General features: G+C 54.9%; 1 protein-coding gene across 2 annotated transcripts in view; it reads right to left on the reverse strand.

Moving 5' to 3' along the window:
• Positions 1-279: 279 nt before the first annotated feature.
• The window catches only part of LOC116955623 (guanylate-binding protein 1-like), a 58,149-nt gene continuing 37,095 nt past the window's right edge, over positions 280-21,333 (reverse strand). For both annotated transcript variants that reach the window (XM_032976800.2, XM_032976798.2), the window contains 8 exons: positions 17,147-17,399; positions 14,777-14,954; positions 14,463-14,623; positions 14,168-14,287; positions 13,254-13,466; positions 10,886-10,988; positions 5,259-5,362; positions 280-4,749 (listed from right to left, as the gene is read on the reverse strand). In XM_032976800.2, the coding sequence (XP_032832691.1) occupies positions 4,576-4,749; positions 5,259-5,362; positions 10,886-10,988; positions 13,254-13,466; positions 14,168-14,287; positions 14,463-14,623; positions 14,777-14,954; positions 17,147-17,399 (1,306 nt within the window). In that variant the 3' untranslated portion in view covers positions 280-4,575. The remainder of the gene's footprint in view (positions 4,750-5,258; positions 5,363-10,885; positions 10,989-13,253; positions 13,467-14,167; positions 14,288-14,462; positions 14,624-14,776; positions 14,955-17,146; positions 17,400-21,333) is intronic.

Below are 21,333 nucleotides of genomic sequence, written 5' to 3' on the forward strand. Positions count from 1 at the left end.
ATCCTAGTGGGAGTGATAGCCTAGTGGGGGAGATATCCTAGGGTGGGGGGGGGAGTGATATCCTAGTGGGAGTGATATCCTAGTGGGAGTGATATCCTAGTGTGGGTGATATCCTAGTGGGAGTGATATCCTCATGGGAGTGGTATCCTAGTGGGGGAGTGATATCCTAGTGGCAGTGATATCCTAGTGGCAGTGATATCAATGTGTGGTTCAAATCCTAGTGGGAGTGACATCAGTGCGCGTGTGATATCTGTGCGTGGGTTATTTTTGGTTCCACCATCCCACTTCCTTCACGAAGCAGCACGGACCAGCGTGGTGAAGTATGGTCAAAACAACCCCTCTACGGGTGACACAGTGTGAGGAAGGCCTTCATCCAGCAGTGGATTGAGAAAGGGCTGTCGATGATTATTTTTTCATCTTCTTCATATTATCCAAAGATTCCACCTTCGTCGTATTACATTGTTGAATTCGGTGACTTGCACGTAGAATAACAGCTTGGATGAAATGATATATGCGCATTTTTTTTCGTTCACAAACGTTATCTTAAGGTTGCATCTCAATCACGGTGTTATTTTAACCTGCACTGACCAGCTGAGCGTTAAACCTCTCGCGCTACCCCCGGAGAGGGCTCTCTCACCCAGATGAGAGCCCTCTCATCTGGGTGAAAGGGCTCTCATCTGGGTGTAGTGTCATAGCGCCGGCTGGTGGACAGCAGCGGCAAATGTGGTGGACAGACAGCACACACGCGGGTGAGGGTGTGCTCGGTGTGTGGGCAGAGGGGAGGAACGAGGGTAAGGGTCACGGAGGACCCCATCTGGAGGCCCCTGGAACCTGCTAGCGGGTTCGAGAAGGGAGGCGCGGTCAGGGGCGGAGCCAGGGCCGCGCTGGGAGCATAAAAGTAGCCGAGAGCCGGGGAGCTCGGGGCTGCCGGTGCTGGGAGTGGACTCGTCTCGTCGTCGCTGTCGCCTCGTCGCCGTCGTCGCTAAATGTCTCCGCTAGATATTGCTCTGTGAAGGAGAGCAGTTGGCTTGCTCAGTCAGCGCCGTCAGTGTTAGACGGTTAGTGTTGTGTACAGGCTAGGCTGAGCTACCGTGGAGAGTGTGGGGACGAGACCGTGAAAATTGTTCATGAAGAAAGTGCCTCCCTCGAGCCTCTGTCTCTGGATCGTTGATACTACACTTGCATTGGCCTGCTGGTGCCTTGCCCACCACACACCCACCCTTCTGGTGGCAAAAGCTACGAGTTTGGGTGGGGGGGGGGTCCCCCTTGGCAACCACCGTGAGATTTGTTTTCAAAATTTTTGCGATGAAGGAGCGCGCCGCCTACAGCGTTAAATGTTCGCGACCGTGAGCGTAACGATGATGTGGTGGATTAGGGCGAGAGGAAGGCGTGATACGTGATAGCCTCTAGGGTGCGACCGTGAGACAAACCAGTGCACGTTGTTGGGCAGTCACATGGTGGTGGGGGATTGCGTCATTGCGTCATTGCGTCGTAGCATGACGTCATGGCATGACGTCATTGCTCCGCGGGCATTACTTTTTTTTTGTTTCGACTTGGCTTTTGAACGTGCCTTGCTGATCTCAGGCACGAGTCAGTCCTGCTGTCGTTATTCGTCGAATCTAGAACACAGATATCGTGACTCATAATTTAGTTATTTTGGGTTAGACAGTCGTGTAGAAGGCGTGTATTTCGTTTTTACGTAACCATCCACCACCGAAACAAACAAAACTACGTTTTATTTGACCAGGTAAAGACCACCACTGAGCTACAATGTAGCTCTTTTTTCAGAAGCGAGCTGGCTATCACAAGTGATAGCTCAACCAAGCGGCTTATCGTGTGGAAATTTACAGCGGCCAAATATTCTCAACGAAGTGATGCCGACTCTCAATGTGGAGGGAGAAAAACCCGGAGTTGTCGGGAACAAAAACAAATCGACGGGGAAGGAGAGGGAGGCACGCAACCTCCAAATATACAGCAGCAGCAGCAGGCGTCAGAGTCTGGATCGAAACCAACGACCTCCTGTATACCAGGCGAGGTAGTTAACATCTCCTAGCCACCTGACAAAGACAACCAAATAAAAGTTGTCACGCCACGTTCATGATGCCACTTGGGACCTGTGCGAACCAAGGGCCAGGAATTCGATACTCAGTCGCCGGCGTTGAAAACGCAGCGAGTGCACCACCGGGGTATGTTTTCTTATTTGATTGACAAGATAACAAAGTGTGTGACCATGACCATCAAATGTAAACGCACTCATTCGTTGGCTGAAAACATTTTAATATATAGAGGACCGCAGAGCTTGGGCAAGTGTTGGTAGAGCCGGCTCCTCGTCATCACCGCGTGACTGCTGCTGCTGCTGCCTTATCGCTCATCCTCGGTTTCTCCTCCTGGCGCCTCCAAGTCGTCCTCTCTCTCCCTCTCTCTGAGTCGTCCCCTCTCTCTGAGTCGTCCGCTCTCTCGGAGTCGTCCTCTGTCTGTCTGAGTCATCCTCTCCGAGTCGTGCTGTCTGAGTCATCCTCTCCCTCTCTATGAGTCGTCTATCTCTCTGGGTCATCCTTAACGAGTCGTCCTCTCTCTCTCTGAGTCGTCCTCTCTGAATCATCCTTTCTCACCGAGTCATCCTCTCACTCTCTCTCTCTCTTTCTGAGTCGCCCTCTCTCTTCAAGTCGTTCTTTCTCTCAGCATTCGAGAGCGAGGGAACATCGTGTGGGTGCACGGCGTTGTGCAGCTCCAAATGATGAATTATCATCATCATCATCTTCCCTGCCCTCCGAGTTCACTCGTACCAAGTTGGGAAAAATTACTCCGCTAAATTGCTCAGCGGGGGAATAAACACGGCAGTAGCAGCAGCAGCGGAAGCAATCGACGCCCTACTGGCACGACTAATGGCTACTTGGCAGGGCCAGATGCTGAGTCACCTTGTGCTGCACAGAGACAGCTGCCACGGTGTGGGGGGGGGGGTGCCCTTTGAATTATTCAATTGAGATGTGATGGAAGGCGCTGCTTTGAGATGCAGACTCTTCACAATATTTTTTTGTTATTTTATCAGGTAAGGCTGGTATCGCAAATGATAGCTCAACGAAGTGACTTATCACTCGGAAATGTATATCAGCCAAAAAATACGCTAAACGCCTGCCGATTCTAAATGTGGAGGGGAAACCCGAAGGATCCGGATAAAAATCCACGCGACCACGGGCGGAGAGAGATGCGCAAACTCTAAATATACCGGCGTCCAGATGGGGATTGAACCCATGACCCTCCTGTATACCGGGCGAGGTATCGACCATCTCGCCACCGTGGTGGAACCAAAGCAACGTCCTGTAAATGCTAACACAATAATTTTCATTACTACTACGACGGCGATGATGCTAATGAACTCCTTCGCTTGCCGTTCTCGGTTGATTGCCCTTCACATCGTCGCAACAACAAAACAAAAACACCCGCGCGATCATTCCGTGGTCTCCCAACAACGCCGCCTCGTTCCTCCTCTCCAACCCAACATTCGGTCACGGGGTGCAGCAGCAGCAGCAGCCGCAGCCGGGATTCAAAGCGGACACGGCACACTGCAGGAATAAATACGATACACGCTGTCAAATAACTATTGCGCCACAACAAACAACAACAACAACACACACAGAAAAAAAAACACCCGTGCATCCGGTACGATGTTTCACGAGCCAAAATAATAATAATGATGATGATGATAACACGACGCCAGCCACGCTGAGTTGCAAGGGCTGATTGCCCACTTTCACCTTCCCCCGTGCGTGGCTCGGAGGTCAGAGGTCAGAGAGGGTACCGGGTTGGTGCCACCACGGAGAGGCCCTGGGCGGTTCGGGTCGCTGGGTTTTTCGGCCGACCCGTGTTTCAAACTGGGTTCTCGAAAGGGGGGCAATCGAGGGGATTGGTCTCAGCCCGATCGTCAATGACTGGAACCTTGAATAAAAAAAAAAATACGTGACCAAAAAAAACCGCCATCACTTTATAATCGGGTTCCGCACTTAATTTGTCTGAATTTCATCTCGGATAATGAAATATATCGGTTCGATCGTCATCTCGCAAACGTTGCTCTCATGTGGCAGAGAAGGCGGCATAGCGGTGCCCTCTGCTGTGTGGCCCAGAGGGGGCAATTGGCCTACTTTGCCATGCTGGTCAGAGGCGACAGTTACCCACGCTTAAACCCACCGCACCGTAGCGTACCCATTCACACCGCTGGGGTGGGCAGAGGAGAGGGCATCTGTATAAGGAACTCGCTGATCCCACCCCCTTACCCCATCGTTTCTAATCCCCGCGCCATCGGGAGATGGAATTGAAATTCCGGTGGCGCCAAGAACCGACCCACAACGGCGGCGGTGGACGGACGGGCGTCGTCGTAACCGCGAACAATAAAATGGCTACAATAATTTTGCGCGCAACGTGACGTTAAAAAAAAAGTTAACGGACGCAATGCGTTGAAGAGTGTGGATGTGTCAGCCCCCAGGCCGTGCAGCTGCTCATTTCTCCAAGCCGTGCCATCACCACCGCTGTCGCCCCACCCCGCCGCGGCGTGGCCACACCTCCCGACCCGCCACCCCATCAGGGCGACAGCAGCTGCAGCAGGAACATGTTGAGGGCCTCCTCCAGCAGCGGCTCCAACTCGTGGATGAACTTTCTGAGCATGCGGCTGTGCTGCCGGCGCTCCTCCTCCAGATCCTGCGCTATCAGCTGCTCGACGGCGTGGCTCTTCCTCACGAACGCCTCTTCGGCCACCTGCAGGACTCGCCACGCGCGCGGACGTTCATTGTTGTTATTATTGTTGTTGTTCGCGGAAACGGCGCACTTAGGGCGGTGGTGAGATGTTATCTCCCTCGCCCAGAATGCAAGGAGGCTGTGATTTCGGTCCTGACCATGCGGCCGATCTCGACGGATATCCGTGGCTAAGCAGTGAGTGGAACCGGGTTGTGTTTTGGATCAGGGCGACCGCCGTGCGGTGTTATAGGACCACGGTAGTGCCACGCTGTGGGCTACAGGGTGGCAGCCGAGAAATGCAGCCGCATCAGAGGCGACGTGCCACGAGGGAGATGGAACGGCTAGACCGGCTCGCGTGCAGGCGCGAGGCTCATCATGGGGATCGTGAGAGAGATGGCGACGGCTCGGAGCGGCCTCCATCCAGCAGCGGATCGATCACTGCTGCTGATGATGATGAAATGTAAGGGTGGTTGGTGTGTGTGTGTGGGGGGGGGGGGGGGTGAGCGGGGGTGGCAGAACGAAGGAGGCACCTGGGTCTCGTTCTTGATGGCCTGCATCTTGATCTCATTCTGAACGTTCCGCTCTGCAGTCGCCCTCTGATCCCGTTCCTGGCGCTTGCTCCTCTCGTCGCTCACTGCCAAACCAAAACGCAAACGACAACCACGACAATGGTAGAGAGCCGCACGCGACAGAGTCAGCACAGTGGCCTGAGACCAGCAATGCGGCCGATCTCGACAGATCCTCGGAAGCTAAGCAAGGGAGCGAAACTGGATAGCGCTTTGGATGGGCGACCACGGTGTGGTGTTATAGACCACTGTAGGGCCACCCTGTGGCCACACTGTGGGCCACGCTGTAGGGCCACGCTGTAGGCCCATGCTGTAGGGCCACGCTGTAGGGCCACGCTGTGGGCCACGCTGTAGGCCCATGCTGTAGGGCCACCCTGTGGCCACGCTTTGGGCCACGCTTTGGGCCAAGCTGTGGGCCACGCTGTGGGCCACACTGTGGGCCACGTTGTAGGGCCACGCTGTGGGCCACGCTGTAGGCCCATGCTGTAGGGCCACACTGTAGGGCCACACTTTGGGCCACGCTGTAGGGCCACGCTGTAGGGCCAAGCTGTGGGCCGCGCTGTAGGGCCACACTGTGGGCCACGCTGTAGGGCCACGCTGTGGGCTACGCTGTAGGCCCATGCTGTAGGGCCACGCTGTAGGGCCACACTGTGGGCCACTCTTTGGGCCACATTGTGGCCCATGCTGTAGGGCCAAGCTGTGGGCCGCACTGTGAGCCGCAGACGGAAGTGCACTGTATATATTGATGTTAGGTCCTGTTCTGCGGGCGCCGCGGTGGCGAGATGTTAACTACCTCCCCTGGTATGCAGGATTTCGTGGGTTCGATCCCGACCCTAAAGCACGTTGCATATTTGGAGTTTGTGTCTCACTCTCTCCCCGCGGTCGCCTGTATTTTTCCCCTGGGCCCTCCAGTTTTTCTCTTTCACATTTAGAATCGACGTCGCCCGTTTAGAGTATTTGGCCGCTATAAAATGTTTCACGTGATAAGCCACTTTGTTGAGCTATCATTGGTGATAGCCAGGTCGCATCTGAAAAATAGCTTTATAGCCTAGTGGGTCTTACCTGGTAAAATAAAAATAAAACAAATTAGTTATAGGCTATTCTCCCACATCTACGGCTTCCCAACGTCACGCTGACCAGCGCGGCGGAATATTGAGAGGGCACTCGATCCGGCCGCGGACTCGCAAAAGGCCCGCGCGTGTTCACGCGCGAATCTGCGCGCGAGTCATGAGCGTGCCCTCCTCCCTCGGCGTGCGTGGGGTTTTCTCCTACTCTGGCTGTCGCCTGATGATGCCGGATGGGCAACGCTGTCGTGGACAGTGCTGTGGGGGAGGGCCAATTACGATTGGCCTCTCACCTCGTGGCGTCTGTGACCACCACAGTGGCCTAATGGGGTCTTTGGACGGGTGCCAGGGGCTGGTAACCCCTCCGCCTTCAATTAATTACCACAAAACCAGTCTCCAACACACACACACACACGCCGGTTGGTGCTGAACGAGTAACGAATTTGGCACGTTTTCTTTCCATGACGAACCTTAACTAATCGGATTCGTCGGGTTCTGGTGGTGGGCGTGTTTAACGACAACATTTATATTCGTGCGATCTAACCACAAAAAACTAAAACAATCGATTATGGATTTCCTAATGGCCCAAACGGCCCACGACTTAACTCCCCTCAGCAGAGTCCTGGGACTCAACGGGGATTTCCTGCGTCAATTAAAAATAAAATGCATTGTTATTATCACGACAATTCCCCTTATCTGTGATACAATACATTAAACAGCACTGTATTTAAAAAAAGATATGTTTCTTTTTTCGTTGGGGGGGGGGGGGGAGTTATTTCCGTGGGTATCTTTCGTGGTTTTATGCCTGTGGGTATTTTCGATGGGCGATGGGTAATTAAATGTCATTGCCAGGGGGCCCTTTTTTTACTAATTAGTCTGCGGTACTTGCTAACGAGCCGTGGATCCATTTAAGATTGGTCCAAGAGCTCGTCCAAAGATTTGCTCATTAGCTTCGGAGAGGTAAGATTCAGCCGAGATATTTAAAAAAAAATATCCCAAAGTTAGAACAGATTCCAGCCTTGTAATAATAATAATTGGAAACACATTCCGCTGAGCAGTCCATTTTTCCCCCAACTTATTTCATCTTGTCCTCTCCCTCTTCCGTCCAGGGCTTCATTCATTGCTGAATATTCCTCTCGGTTTGCCGTGGTTGGTGATGCTTAGCGCAGAGGTCGCCAGTTCCGCACTGGACGTCCCCGCGTGGCAGCTGAAACAACCGCGCGCAGCGTTCTTAAATCTCCATCGGCCGCTCCTCCGTCCGCAGCAGCAGCAGCAGCGCGAATGGGAACGGCGCTATGAGTCTATCGGCAAGGTCGTCGTCGTGGGGTGAACCGTGAGTACTCGCACCTATTCCTCCGAGACGTCTGGCACCACGTGGAAGAGTAGGCCAAACATTCCCTACAGAGGAGCCTCGTCGACAGCTCCTTCCAGTGGAGGCCCTCCCCGCCAGCAGTGGCGGGGATTTCAGGGCTGTACTTCAACATTTATCTCACGCTCTTGGCCGTTGGTAGACTGGTGTAAGCACGTTGATAAGTAGTCACAGCCATAGCGAGAGGCGTACATGTTGGACGTGGTGTGCCGGGCATGGAAATATTTCCCCGGACAGACCAGGCAAAATAAAATTTTAAAAATCTCTGGCTCCCATCATCAGGCCGTGAGCGACATTGTCCCCTGCCAGCTTTGTCGCTGCAGTCAAACACGCCCCCCCCCCCAACTTTGTTCAATGTCACCGCCCGTTACATCAATCATGTTCCGGCGGAGAGGGGCTTAAGAGATAAGAATGAAAGCGACCTTTAATATTAAAAGACGAATTTCATTTTCGCGTGCGGCCGGTTTTGCGCTGCGTGTCTGGAGTATTCAGTTTGCAGACCAGGGTTGGTTTAGAGAGGCGATTGCGAGGCTGCACTTTCTGCCCCTTTACCTACAAGCTCAAATCGTCGGATGGGGTTTTTTGACTCGGCAACAACAATCCCTCCCAACAAAATGCGCACGGTGTCGTGGGAAGCACCTAACACCTCTCTGGCTCCCGGCATAGAATCGTGGAACGCCCACCGCTCCGCTTATGGTTCGCAGCCAATGAAGACGAGTCTCGTATGAGCAAGGAGAGGACGTTGGTGCGGATGAGAAGGAACGAGCTTTGTTGCTCGTCGGATTCCTCCGGCGTAAATAAATGCATATTATGATTCTGAATTGGGGAAGGTGGCCCAGGTGGCCGAGAGACGCTGAGCCGGCACCGCTGAGATCCTGGGATCAGAGTCCAGCCACTGCATGTGATTGAACTGGCGTGCGTCTCAAGTGTGCAGTGAGTTGATGGTCTCAGCCCGGTCACCAATGAATTCACATTCAAAATTAAACAAGTAAAAGCACCACGTAAAATCAGCGTTTACACTTAAGTTTCTCTAACTTCCAGCTGTCGAGACTTAAAACGTCAGTTTGAGTGTCACGCGATTTAACATTACTCTACTGCATGCTGTGTGGCCCAGAGGTGTTTTGAACCTGGAATGGATCTCAGAGGTTACTCTCTGATATCCGCTTCACTGGTTCGCTCCAGAACACGCGGAGCTGCTCTGATTTGTGCGATCCAAATGGATTGTTCATGTCATTACGCGGCGCCTGTAGCGCGGATTGGGATTAATTACAAAGTGTGAAAGCGATCTCTTGCTCATATGAGCGTAGACGAGACAGTTACTCATATTCCACTTTTAGCCCTGAAGCCAGTGGTGGAAATTCTACATTCCTATGGTGGGTGGGTGGGGGGGAGAGCGGTGCGAGTCTTTCCCGTTGTGACGAACGCAGAAAAGCGGTACACTAATGATATCGACCACGGTGAAAATTATGGGCCGACTTTGCATTGGGAGGACAAAATAATAATCTGAAAATGTCAATAAGATAAAGAGAGAAAGAGGGAGGGTGGTGAAGTTGGGGGGGGGGGGGGGGGTGGGTCTGGATGACCGGGACACGTGGTCAGGTATGAGCGAGCGTAACGACGGTCGGGATTCACTTACGCCGCTCCGTGCTAAAATTAACCCAGGCGATCATTACCTCCGCGCCGACTCATCAAGACACGAGGCAGCCCGCAGCTGCCCAGGGCCGCCCCCCACACACCCCTCCCCCACCTCGAGAGCGCCAGATTTAAATTTAAAAAAAGCAACATTTCTAATTCTCAGTGATGGAATTGGCCAAAGATAACGAATAAAAAAAGAACAACCTAATACGATGGATTAATTGGTTACGGGGACGAGGCTATTAAAATCTCGCTACACTTGTGTACCCGAGTTAGCCTTGGGCCGGCTGTGAGCAGGATTTGATCTCCCGAGCTGCTCAGCTGTGCTGGAGTCTCTGGCTCAGTGTTAAGGCGACCCCGAGTCAGCGAGTCACGTACCCCCCCCCCCAACCCCTCCTTGACTCTCTTACGCCCGAAGACCTAAGCCCATGTGCCACCCAGACGCTCCCAGCCAGGAGCTTCTTCCCCCTTGGTCATCGCAGCCACATCTCAGAAAATAATGCACTCCTGGTTTCAGAGGTGGCTGGGCTGGCATTGCTGAGATCCTGGGGTTCGGCATTATCTCTTCACACGAAACCGATCCTGGGTCCTCTTCTAAGTCGACTCGGCCTCAAATGAGTACCTGGCGTGATTTGTAAAACATTGCCACGCGGGAGACAAAGGCGGCCGGGCCTGGCGCTGGCCACACCACCCCCTCGGGCACCGTGCCGGGATTCATAAGTTGTCCCTAACAGCACTTGCCCCTATATTCTGTTAAGGCTACATGGGGATCATGTGTATGCGGGTGTGCGTGTGTGGGAGCGCGTGTGTGAGTGTGTGTGCGTGCACGTGTGTGTATGTGTGTATGCGTGTGTGGGAGCGCGTGTGTGAGTGTGTGCGTGTGCACGTGTGTGTATGTGTGTGTCCGTGTGTGGGAGCACGTGTGTGAGTATGTGCGTGTGAGTGTGTGTGAGAGTGTGTGTGAGTGTGTGAGTGAGTGTGTGTGTATGTGTGTGAGTGTGTGTGTGAGTGTGTGTGAGTGTGTGTGAGTGTGTGAGTGTATGTGTGTGTGTATGTGTGTGAGTGTATGTGTGTGTGTGAGTGTATGTGTGTGTGTATGTGTGTGTGTATGTGAGTGTGTATGTATGTGTGTGTGTGCGAGCTCCACCGGTGCGGAAATCCGATCCGCGGTGGAGCATTTCGCTCCCGGGCTGGACGGCGGACAAGTTGGGTGTCCCTTTGCAGGAGCCATCTCAAGCCACAGCCCCACTCCCCACCTCCCTGCCCCCCGCCCCGCCCCCGTTGGACCCATGTCACAATGAGAGTCGTAATCGGAGCCTCTCGTCTGGCTCGTTATCTATTCGCTTCACCTCAATTTTTGTCGCCCGCCCGATCGCGACGATGCGTCATGCGTCGAGGTGCTGAGGCTCTCCTGTCGGGGCGTCGCGCTTTCAACGCCTCCTCGAGCACCTGCCTTTGTTTGTTGTTTGTTGTTGTTGTCGGAAAAAATTGTAAAACAAAAAGGAAGAAAGACGAACTCTCACCGATCTCGTTTTTCTCCGCGTCGGTGACGTTCCTGTCGGCCCTGAGTATGACTTTCCCGTCCATGTCTCTGCGGTCCATGAACAGCTTGTAGACATTTTCCAGCTGTGTAAAAAGTAAAAAAAAAATTGAAACGAGCAGGATGCATCGAAAAATAAAATGGAGAGGCATTGCTCTAATGAACGACGGCCTCCGCATCCCATTTGAACATTTGAGAACCCAATTCAAATGTTTTTATTCCCCCCCCGTCAACCTCCATTTAACGTCGACGGGGTCGCCAAGTGAAGTTTTAGTGATTCAGCTCACATCGCGATTGCGAGAGAGTAATTGGCAAAAAAAAATAGAGTTAGCTACAAACTTTTCCTCCACGAGCCGTCGACGGCTCATGTGGTTCATCTATGGTGCGGTGTGTTCACGTGACGCGGCAGCAGTTAACCTCTGACGGCGTATTCACACCTCCAAAGGTTAACAGTGGTATGAGCGAGCCATTTCTGGCTCGCTCACACCACTGTTTGGTAAAAGGGGCTGCCAGCAGAGGCCTCCACTAGAGGCCTTGCATTCAGAAGAGACCTGCGCTAGAGGCCTTGTGGCCAGAAGAGACCTCCACTAGAGGCCTTGTGGCCAGAAGAGACCTCTGCTAGAAGCCTTGTGGCCAGAAGAGACCTCTGCTAGAGGCCTTGTGGCCAGAAGAGACCTCTGCTAGAGGCCTTGTGGCCAGAAGAGACCTCCGCTAGAGGCCTTGTGGCCAGAAGAGACCTCCGCTAGAGGCCTTGTGGCCAGAAGAGACCTCCGCTAGAGGCTTTGTGGCCAGCAGAGGCCTCCACTAGAGGCCTTGTTGCCAGAAGAGACCTCCACTAGAGGCCTTGTAGCCAGAAGAGACCTGCACCAGAGGCCATGTAGCCAGAAGAGACCTCCACTAGAGGCCTTGTGGCCAGAAGAGACTGCCAGAAGAGACCTCTGCTAGAGGCCTTGCGGCCAGAAGAGACCACCGCTAGAGGCCTTGCGGCCAGAAGAGACCTCCACTAGAGGCCTTGCGGCCAGAAGAGACCTCCGCTAGAGGCCTTGTGGCCAGAAGAGACCTCCACTAGAGGCCTTGAGGCAAGAAGAGACCGCCAGAAGAGACCTCCGCTAAAGGCCTTGTGGACAGAAGAGACCTCTGCTAGAGGCCTTGTGGCCAGAAGAGACCTCCGCTAGAGGCCTTGTGGACAGAAGAGACCTCCGCTAGAGGCCTTGTAGCCAGAAGAGACCTCCGCTAGAGGCCTTGTGGCCAGAAGAGACCTCTGCTAGAGGCCTTGCCGCCAGAAGAGACCTCTGCTAGAGGCCTTGTGGCCAGAAGAGACCTCCGCTAGAGGCCTTGTGGCCAGAAGAGACCTCTGCTAGAGGCCTTGCCGCCAGAAGAGACCTCTGCTAGAGGCCTTGTGGCCAGAAGAGACCTCCGCTAGAGGCCTTGTGGCCAGAAGAGACCTCCGCTAGAGGCCTTGTGGCCAGAAGAGACCTCTGCTAGAGGCCTTGTGGCCAGAAGAGACCTCCGCTAGAGGCCTTGCGGCCAGAAGAGACCTCCACTAGAGGCCTTGTGGCCAAAAGAGACCTCCACTAGAGGCCTTGCGGCCAGAAGAGACCTCCGCTAGAGGCCTTGCGGCCAGAAGAGACCTCCGCTAGAGGCCTTGTGGCCAGAAGAGACCTCCGCTAGAGGCCTTGCTGCCAGAAGAGACCTCCACTAGAGGCCTTGTGGCCAGAAGAGACCGCCAGAAGAGACCTCCGCTAGAGGCCTTGTGGACAGAAGAGACCTCCGCTAGAGGCCTTGTAGCCAGAAGAGACCTCCACTAGAGGCCTTGTGGCCAGAAGAGACCTCCGCTAGAGGCCTTGTGGCTAGAAGAGACCTCCACTAGAGGCCTTACAGCCAGAAGAGACCTCCGCTAGAGGCCTTGTGGCCAGAAGAGACCTCCGCTAGAGGCCTTGTGGCCAGAAGAGACCTCTGCTAGAGGCCGTGTGGCCAGAAGAGACCTCCGCTAGAGGCCTTGCGGCCAGAAGAGACCGCCAGAAGAGACCTCCGCTAGAGGCCTTGCGGCCAGAAGAGACCTCTGCTAGAGGCCTTGTGGCCAGAAGAGACCTCCGCTAGAGGCCTTGTGGCCAGAAGAGACCTCCGCTAGAGGCCTTGTGGCCAGAAGAGACCTCCACCGCAGTCCTTGCCTCCAGAAGGGACCTCCACCAGAGGCCTTGCCATCAGACGAGACCTCTGCTAGAGGCCTTGCCACCGGACGAGATCTCCGTTAAAGGCCTTGCAGCCAGAAGGGGCTTCCGATAGACTCCTTGCCGCAGGTGGATGAGCGGCGGTGACAGTGAAGCGACTATCGTCAGGGGGGGCCTCACCTCCTCTTCGCGCGTCTGCACCTCGTAGTAGTCGTCGTGCACCTTGTCGACGAGGGCTCGGAACTTGCGGTAGCCACCAGGCTTGTGCAGCTCCTGCCGGTCCACCTTCTCCCTGATAGGCTGGTAGAGCTGCAGCAGCCGGCGCTCACAGCGCTGCCACGACACCTCGCTGTTCCGCGTGATCAGCCTCGCGTACTCCCTCGTAAGCTCCACCTGATGGGGTGGGGGGTGCGGGGGTGGAGGGTTATGGAGGATAGGGGGGAGGTAAAGGGAGGAAAGAGAAGGAAGGTAGGAGGAGAGGGAGGGAGTGAGGAACGGGAGGGGTGGAGGGAGGTAGCAAGGGAAGGAGAGAGGTAGGGAGCGTAGGGAGGTGATGGAGGGAGGGAGGGAGGGGATGGAGGTGGGAAGGGAGGGGTGGAGGGAGGTAGCAAGGGAAGGAGGGAGGTAGGGGAGGAGGGGAAAGGTAGGGAGGGGATGGAGGAAAATAGGGATGCGAAGTAGGTAGGTAGGGAGGAGAGTGGGGGAGGGTGGCAGGGAGGTGGACACTTTGCCGTAGATGGTGAACGAAGGGAATGAGCGAGTGGTGATGTAGCTCAGGTGCGGTGTGCTGTGTGGATAGAGCTGTGCATTATTACATAACCAAAATCCCGGGACTCGTAATGTCCCGGGAAGAGTTAGAGATTTACAGAGGGCAGCAGCTGCCTCCTCAACAAGGGGACGATCCTGAAAAAGCCAGAACAGGTGACAACACTGTCTGGCTCAACCAAAGAGAAAAGAAAGACTTGAGTGAATTAATTGATGGACATGTGAACGGACAAACAAAGGAACAGTCGAATGAACAGATGGATGGACGAAGAACGAGCGGATGAATGAGCGGAGGAACGGTGGATCAAAGGAGATGAAGCTCGTCTCACCAGCAGCTCCTTCTCCTGCAGGTGGTCACGGTCCAGCATGGTAAGCTCGTGGTAGAGCCACACCGCAGGCTCCACTGCCTCCTGGTGATACCCGTTGATGAGCTGCATAGGCAGCGGCAGCTGCAGGAGACAAGGCAAGAGGCGCAGCCCTGTGATTACTCCCTCGAGCCACTGCCTCCGCCGCGTGCTACAGGGAGAGCTCCTCCAGGAGGGGGTTCGTGTTGGCCTACTCTTCCACACCGGCGAGCAGGGAGGGGGAAGTGGGAGGGGGGGGTTCTAAGCCCCATGCACGCACCTCGAGGTTGGCATGGGCCATCCTGGCAGTGTAGAGCGTCATGGCGGCCTGCTTGGCCTCACGGTTGGTGGTGGTGAGAACGGCGCGCAGGGCACTCTCAATGCACGGCACGGCGCCGCGGCGCTCGGCACCCACGTACTCCTCCACCAGCCGCACCAGCGCTGAGCGCACGCGGAGCCGGGTGCACGGGAGATAGGAGATGAGACACGGGAGATGAGGTATGGAAAAGGGAGACGAGACACTTGGCACGAGGAGGCAGAACCCCCGAAAATTCGACGAAACCCGAGCTGCCGAATCGGTGACATCACGCTCACCCAGGCCAGAGAAGACGGCGCCGTTGATGTGCTTGAGGCGCGCCGTGTCGATGGTGTATGCCGTGAAGGAGTTGGCCGTCTCCATGAACAGCTCATCCAGCTTGTCATCCGGCAGCTTCTGCAGGTTGAGGAGGCTCCGCAGGTCCGTGGGCTTAGGGAACATGAAGCACTTGCGCTCCTGTGCGAGAGTGGGAGGGTGGGGTGGGAGGGGCGCGGGAGGGGCACGGCAAGTGATGTCATGCGGTGTCAGTTGCCGCATTAGGCTAAATTGGGTCAGAGATTTAGCCAAATTCTCTGCAAACCCGAGATAGAGATAAATCCAAATGCCAGGCTAAACCGGGCTAGAGATAGAGCCGAACACGAGTCTAAACCGGGATAGAGATAAATCCAAATGCCATGCTAAACCGGGCTAGAAACAGAGCCGAACACGAGTCTAAACCGGGCTAGAGTTATAGCCAAACATGACTATAAACCGGGACAGAGATTTAGTAAAATTCACGGCTAAAACGGGCTAACGATTTAGCCAAACATGAATCTATACCGGGCTAGAGATATATACAAACGCTAGGCTAAACTGGACTAGAGCTACAGATAAATTAGGATAAATAAATTCATGATTTTGCTTCCAGCCCTAGCCAGGGCTACACCTCTGACCCAGACCAACTCGAGCTATAAAATGTAGGATATCACTTCTCGCATTCGCCAATTATTATCGCCCTGCACACACCAGATCAACGCAACTGCTTTAAATCCAAGGGGAACAATACATCATTGTGGTAATAATTACAAGGTATTTTTTTTATCGCTACACATATTCGACGCGTGTCGCTAATCCCAGCAAATTAATATCGCAAGCTGTTTCGGTCTACTAAAACAAAACACCACGACACGAGTTGAGTTGTTACGCATGCACACGCATACGCTGAACTTTTTACGTAGCCAACCGCGTGCTAAATCGAGCACGTGCGACGCAGTCGTCCGCGTAAAGTGTTTGCCTTTTTTTTACGCCACCTCTCGAGCCCCCAATTTGAGCTGCTCGCCTGAGCGCGCTTGCCCGCCAGAGGACACTACGCGAGGGCCCCCCTCCACCCCCCACCTCCACCCCCTCCCCCCCCAAAACACCTTTCAGCACAATTACACAACCAACGAGCGGGTTAAAGCCCCCTACGACAAACGGCCAGAGGCGCAGGATGGGCCCAACCGGTGGCAAAAAAAGCCTTGGAAAGAAATCACCACCCGTGAGCTGGGTGCGACGGGGCGATGAGTAGGGGAGAGGGAGAGAGATGAATCAATGTCGCCGACAGCCCAAACCTTGGCTGCTCTTGGCAGCGCTAACAGCGACGCCGTGTTTACAATAATTTATGGCGGGCGACACTTTTAATTTGGACGTCTAAAATTAACAATGAGCGGTCAATAAAAAAATACAGTGTTCGCCCCCCCCCCCGCCGTGGTAACGGGGCCTCATCGGCAGTGGGTCGCGTGGCATGGCTGTGGTTAGCGTACTCCGCTAGCGACGGTGAAGGGAGGAAGGTAGCGATGAGTTTAGCGGCCGCCCAAAAATTCGGAGGTGAATTCACGGAATCATCCGGCGTCGCTCTCAGGTCGATAAAAATAACTGAGCGGTCGGATTTGTGGGAAGGTCTCACCGTCATTGTCCTATGGGCAGTGCTGAGATCATTAGCTCGCCTACACTCGAGATCGCGGTTTAAGCACGGGCAGCTGAAAAGCAGGTACGATTCCGTGTTCTCAGTATTTAGCTACTAATTGTTGTTGTGATGAATTTGCGAGCATGTGGATATTGTCTGCAGTTTAGCATTTGCTGGCCTCATGCTCGACCAATGATCGTGTACTGGAAAAGCGAAGGACTACCTGTGCGGTGGGTGGGATTGATTGAGGATTAGATGGGGTTTGTGACCAGGAGTTAGGGCCAAGCATCAGAGCGAGGAGGCCGCGCACTCTGTGAGCGGGGTTCGTGTTTGAGTGGGCGTGGCCACGTAAAAGTGGGCGGGGCTGGCGCAGGGAAGGCCTGCCCCACCCACGGTGGCGGGATGTTAAGTACCTCTCCAGGTATGCAGGAGGTCGTGGGTTCGATCCCGACTCTGACGCCTGCTGCTGTATATTTGGAGTTTGCATGGTCGCGTGGATTTTTTTCCCGACATTTTCCCCTCCACATTTGGAATCAACATTACGCGCTTAGAGTAATTGGCTGCGCTCTATATTTCCACACGACGATGATAAGCCACATTGTTGCACCATCATTTGTGAAAGCCAGGTCGCTTCTGAAATAAAACGTAAAAAAAAAAACAATAAAGTGAAGTGGACAGTTAGTTCGTCTTGGCCCGGTTCTGTTGTTTGTTTACTGGCACCCACCTTGAAGTACTGGCAAAGCAGCTGCCTCTGCGCGTTCACCTCCTGGCCGTCCTCCTGAGGGTCGACGCGCATCTTCAGGAAGTGCTCCATGTAGTCGTCCGAAGTGCACGCCTCGCCGTTCACCTCAAGCTTCATGGTGAAGTCTCGCAGGCATAGCACCAGCGAGGGGAAGTAGCTGCCGAAGTCCGAGCCAGGCTCGTGGGCGTTCTGCCGCGCGTCCGTACGCAGGTGGTCCGTGAGGTTGAGCACGAATCTGCGTCGTGGTGATGGCACACGCGTGGTTAAGGGAAACGGCCACATTTTAAACTAAAATTACATCATCATCATCATCGATCATCCATCATCAACACGTCAAGATACCAAACGTCCTGGTGTTGGCCGGGACAGTGTCTGGTGGTTCCAACAAACGTTTCTCCCTGGTGGTCCGAAGTATTTGGAAACATCACGATGTTGTCACCGCCTCAACGCTGTCTGGCATCGTGTCCAACTCACGTTGATGCGGTGGAGCTACCTGAGGAGTGGGATGGGGATATCTTGGTAGCGGAAGGGGCTGGCTGAGTGATGGGCGGGGCTATCTCGTTAGTGGGCGGGTCTCCATGAGTGGTAGGCGGGGCTACCTGAGTAGTAGGTGGGGCTACCTGAGTAGTAGGCGGGGCTACCCCGTTAGTGGGCAGGTTTACCTGAGCAGTGGGTGGGGCTACCTGCGTGGGCGGGGCTAGCGGAGGAGCTGCCAGCTCACCATGTGTCCCCGGTTGTGCCTTCTCAAGCAAAAGGGATGGTTGTCAGAGAATCTTTTAAGATTATCTCCGTAACGTTGAACATCAACTCATGACGCTGGGTCAAATCACGGTCAAGGGCCAGATCTACATCTTGACAAAACGCCACCGTGGTGATTTCCCCCCTTGGTGATGGGCGATTCACACGTGCGAACATACAAACAAGTGCTACTAGCGCGCATCTATGGGTGGGTGGCCAACACCATGCCCGACCGCCTTTGTCTCTCCGGTGGCGATGTTTACACGCCGCGCCGGGTGCTCAGTTGAGATTTAGTCGACCTAGGGCCAGACCCAGGACCGGTTCGAATAATAGTCACTGGCGTTGGCCGCGAGCGTGAATCGGAGCTCGGGTTGCCGTGTTCGTAGCACAGCACACACGTCGTGGGACATCCCAGGACACAGCGTGGATGCATTGCCACGAGCCACGAGCCACGGGGCTGTGCGTGTGCGTTCGTTTCGAATTGTGCCCAATTTAATATTAACTCCACGCTGTCCTCAGCAGAGAACGATGATGGCTTTGCCGAAGACCGCCACACCACCGATCCCCCATCACGTCGCCGCTCCCCATATAGACACGACAAACACACACGACGCCTGGCACCCGGACTGGCAGCCCTCTCCCCTCTGGCGGTGAGCTCTTCCCCTGGGCATGTTGGTTCTTGTTTTGTTTAAATGAAGGTCGCTGTCCTCTTGCCAAACACCCGTATTTAGGAGGCCATAACTCAGCGGCGGCCACAAGATTAAAGAGTGGGGGGGGGGGGGTGGGGGGGGTTGGTGGGGGTTGTAAAATCCACACGTAGCTTAGCTGGTGACACGACCGCGCCACATGGGTCATTGTCGCCCGCGGTGCGCCTGGCAGGAATGCTCGTGATGATAATTGACCGTAGCGGGTCACAAGTCAACCCCCCTCCCTCCGCCTCCCTCCGCCCCCCTTTCGCCCCCACCCCCTCCATGGATGCGAAAAATCCGGACACCCGAAGCTATCGGAGAAGGGGCCGTACTTTTAAAATGTCAAGGGGTCTCAACGGCGTGGCTGCTCGTGGTGTCCCGGGAAGACCTTGCAGCATTGTTGGGCTCCAAGGGGAGGCTTAAAGCCAATGGCCACGATGGCCGATTAAACAATCGTATCGCGATTCGTCACGTGACTCGGTCTTATACGAGTTCCGTGCCGGGCGTGAACCCTGCGTGTGTCACGCGACGGACGCCTCCATTGGCTGCGTGAGCGAGAATGAGCGGCACCAACGAGTGTGTCTACGGGGCAACGGGCGGAAGGAGACCTCAGAAAAGGCTCTGCCATGTCACCTTCTCGAGTGGCGTTCTTCGCCACGGGCTTGATGCGCTTGCTTCCTGTGAGAGTCGCGTGAATTGACTTTACATGCGGTTTTATCTGGGAGAACCTGGTTGGGTTGCAACCTAAATACACGCGTGCGTGTATCTGTATGTACTTGTACGCGTGTCGGTGAGGTAGGAATATGTAGCCCCGTAACATGTGATAGAGATTAAAAAAAAACACGAATCTCTAAATCCGTGGAAAGATTTTTAAGCGGATCTATAGAGCACAGGATTCATCCACCCCCCCCCCCCCCCCAGGAGTCGGAATGTTTGAATCCTAGATGTCACATCGTAGAAGATCACCGGTCCGTCTTGCCAAACATTGGTCTGCAACTGCAGTTACGCGGAGTCGGGACACGCGATGATGATGATGGATGATGATGGTGGGGCGGTGGGGGCAGCGTGCACCTTGGGGGAGACGGTGACCCGTCAACCACGAGGCACAGCTTGCACCACCCACACCGGGGACAGCTCTCTCTCTTTGGGGATCGTGTGACGCACACACAAAGACAAAGGTATCCCTCCCCCCCGTATAGCCTTAGCAGACTGTTGAGGCAAGTGCCGTTAGCGAGTAGCGGCCTAGGAGGGCCGGCACGGCACGTGAAGGGGGTGGGTGACAACGATCACGCCCGACCGCCTTTGTTTCCCCAGTGGGTGGCGTTTTTTTGTTTTGTTTACACACCAGTTACTCATTTGCGGCTGAGTCGACCTAGGGGAGGCCCAGGACCGGTTCAGATAATCGTCACCGGTGTCGAACGTGAGCGGGAATCGAACCCGGGGTGGCCAGGTTTGGAACGCAGTGCGCTAACCACTGCGCTACCGCACCCCAGACACATACGTGCACACACACTACCCGCCACTCACACGCTCCCCCACTCAACACCATCGCGAAAAGACGCGCGGCGCAGACGAGACGTGAGCGCGCACGGGTTGGTGGCTCACACACAGAGACGAGGAGTACCTGGCTCCATTAGTGGCACTCAGGCTTGAACACTGAATATTTCCCATTGGTCCCGACACTTGAGTTACGGTGAAAGAAACTCGCACATGATGCTGCTGCTGTCCACCACCAAACATTGTGGAAGGAACGGACGTCGAAACGCAGGAGACCAACCTCCTTCCGGATGCTTCCGTGCGTACGCGCGTATGTTGAACTGCCTTCGCACCGCTGCGTAGCCACCCGTGCTACGCAGCGGTGCATCGCAAGCAGACGAGGGCACGGCAGCACCGGCCGGCGGCGTGGCTTATCGAGTGCGCGGGCCGTTAAGGGGCCCTAGGAGGGAGTGGGAAGAATTTGAACATCGGAGCGGCCAAGGGCAAACCACCCCGAGACGCCACTGGGCAAAGCTGCGGCGTTACCCCAACACCCGTCGCAAGTGCAGCCCACCGTCGGCAGGTCCAGCCGATACGTTCCCGATGTTTTGCCCTCTCCACTCGCCGGTGGACAGGGGAGATCGTTCCACCTCGAGCACTCGGACAAGCAGGGGCGGGGAGGGGGGAGAGGAGGCGGTGGGGGGGTAGGGGGGTCGTGTGTGCTTGACTTGGCTTTGACCGCGTTGCTGGCATTCGGCTGCTGGAGCCAGCCAGAGGATTTAGGGGCATCGTTCGAATTAAATTTGACAGAGGCCGCGGGAGGTGTGATATATATCCTCTCATTTTTTTTTCAGATATGACCCACTGAGCCTATATTGCTATTTTTCAGAAGCGACCTGGCTATCGCAAGTGATAGCTCAACGAAGTGGCTTATCGTCGTGTGGAAGTGTACAGCAGCAGCCAATTAGTCTAAACGCTTGGTAAACACAAACCACGCTCGAACGCGAATGAAGAATGTGTCTATGCGCCTGCGTGTTTGGGTGGGTGTGAGATTGGGTGGTTGGGTGGTCGGGTGGCTGGGTGATAGGGCGGTTTGGATCATTTTGGGGAGTAGTTGGGTTCACGACCAACGTCGTCAACCCTCCGCCAGATCCCACAAATTCTGCACAGTCGGACACGTGATCTCCAACACCTGCCATGACAAGTCCCTCAACATCGGCCCTTAGGTCTCCTCTTCCCCCTGATCGCCAGACCCGTGGAGACCAC

Source organism: Petromyzon marinus, chromosome 60 (genome assembly GCF_048934315.1).
Source record: "Petromyzon marinus isolate PM22_M1 ecotype Great Lakes invasive population chromosome 60, UKy_Petmar_22M1.pri1.0, whole genome shotgun sequence".
Classification (NCBI taxonomy): domain Eukaryota; kingdom Metazoa; phylum Chordata; class Hyperoartia; order Petromyzontiformes; family Petromyzontidae; genus Petromyzon; species Petromyzon marinus.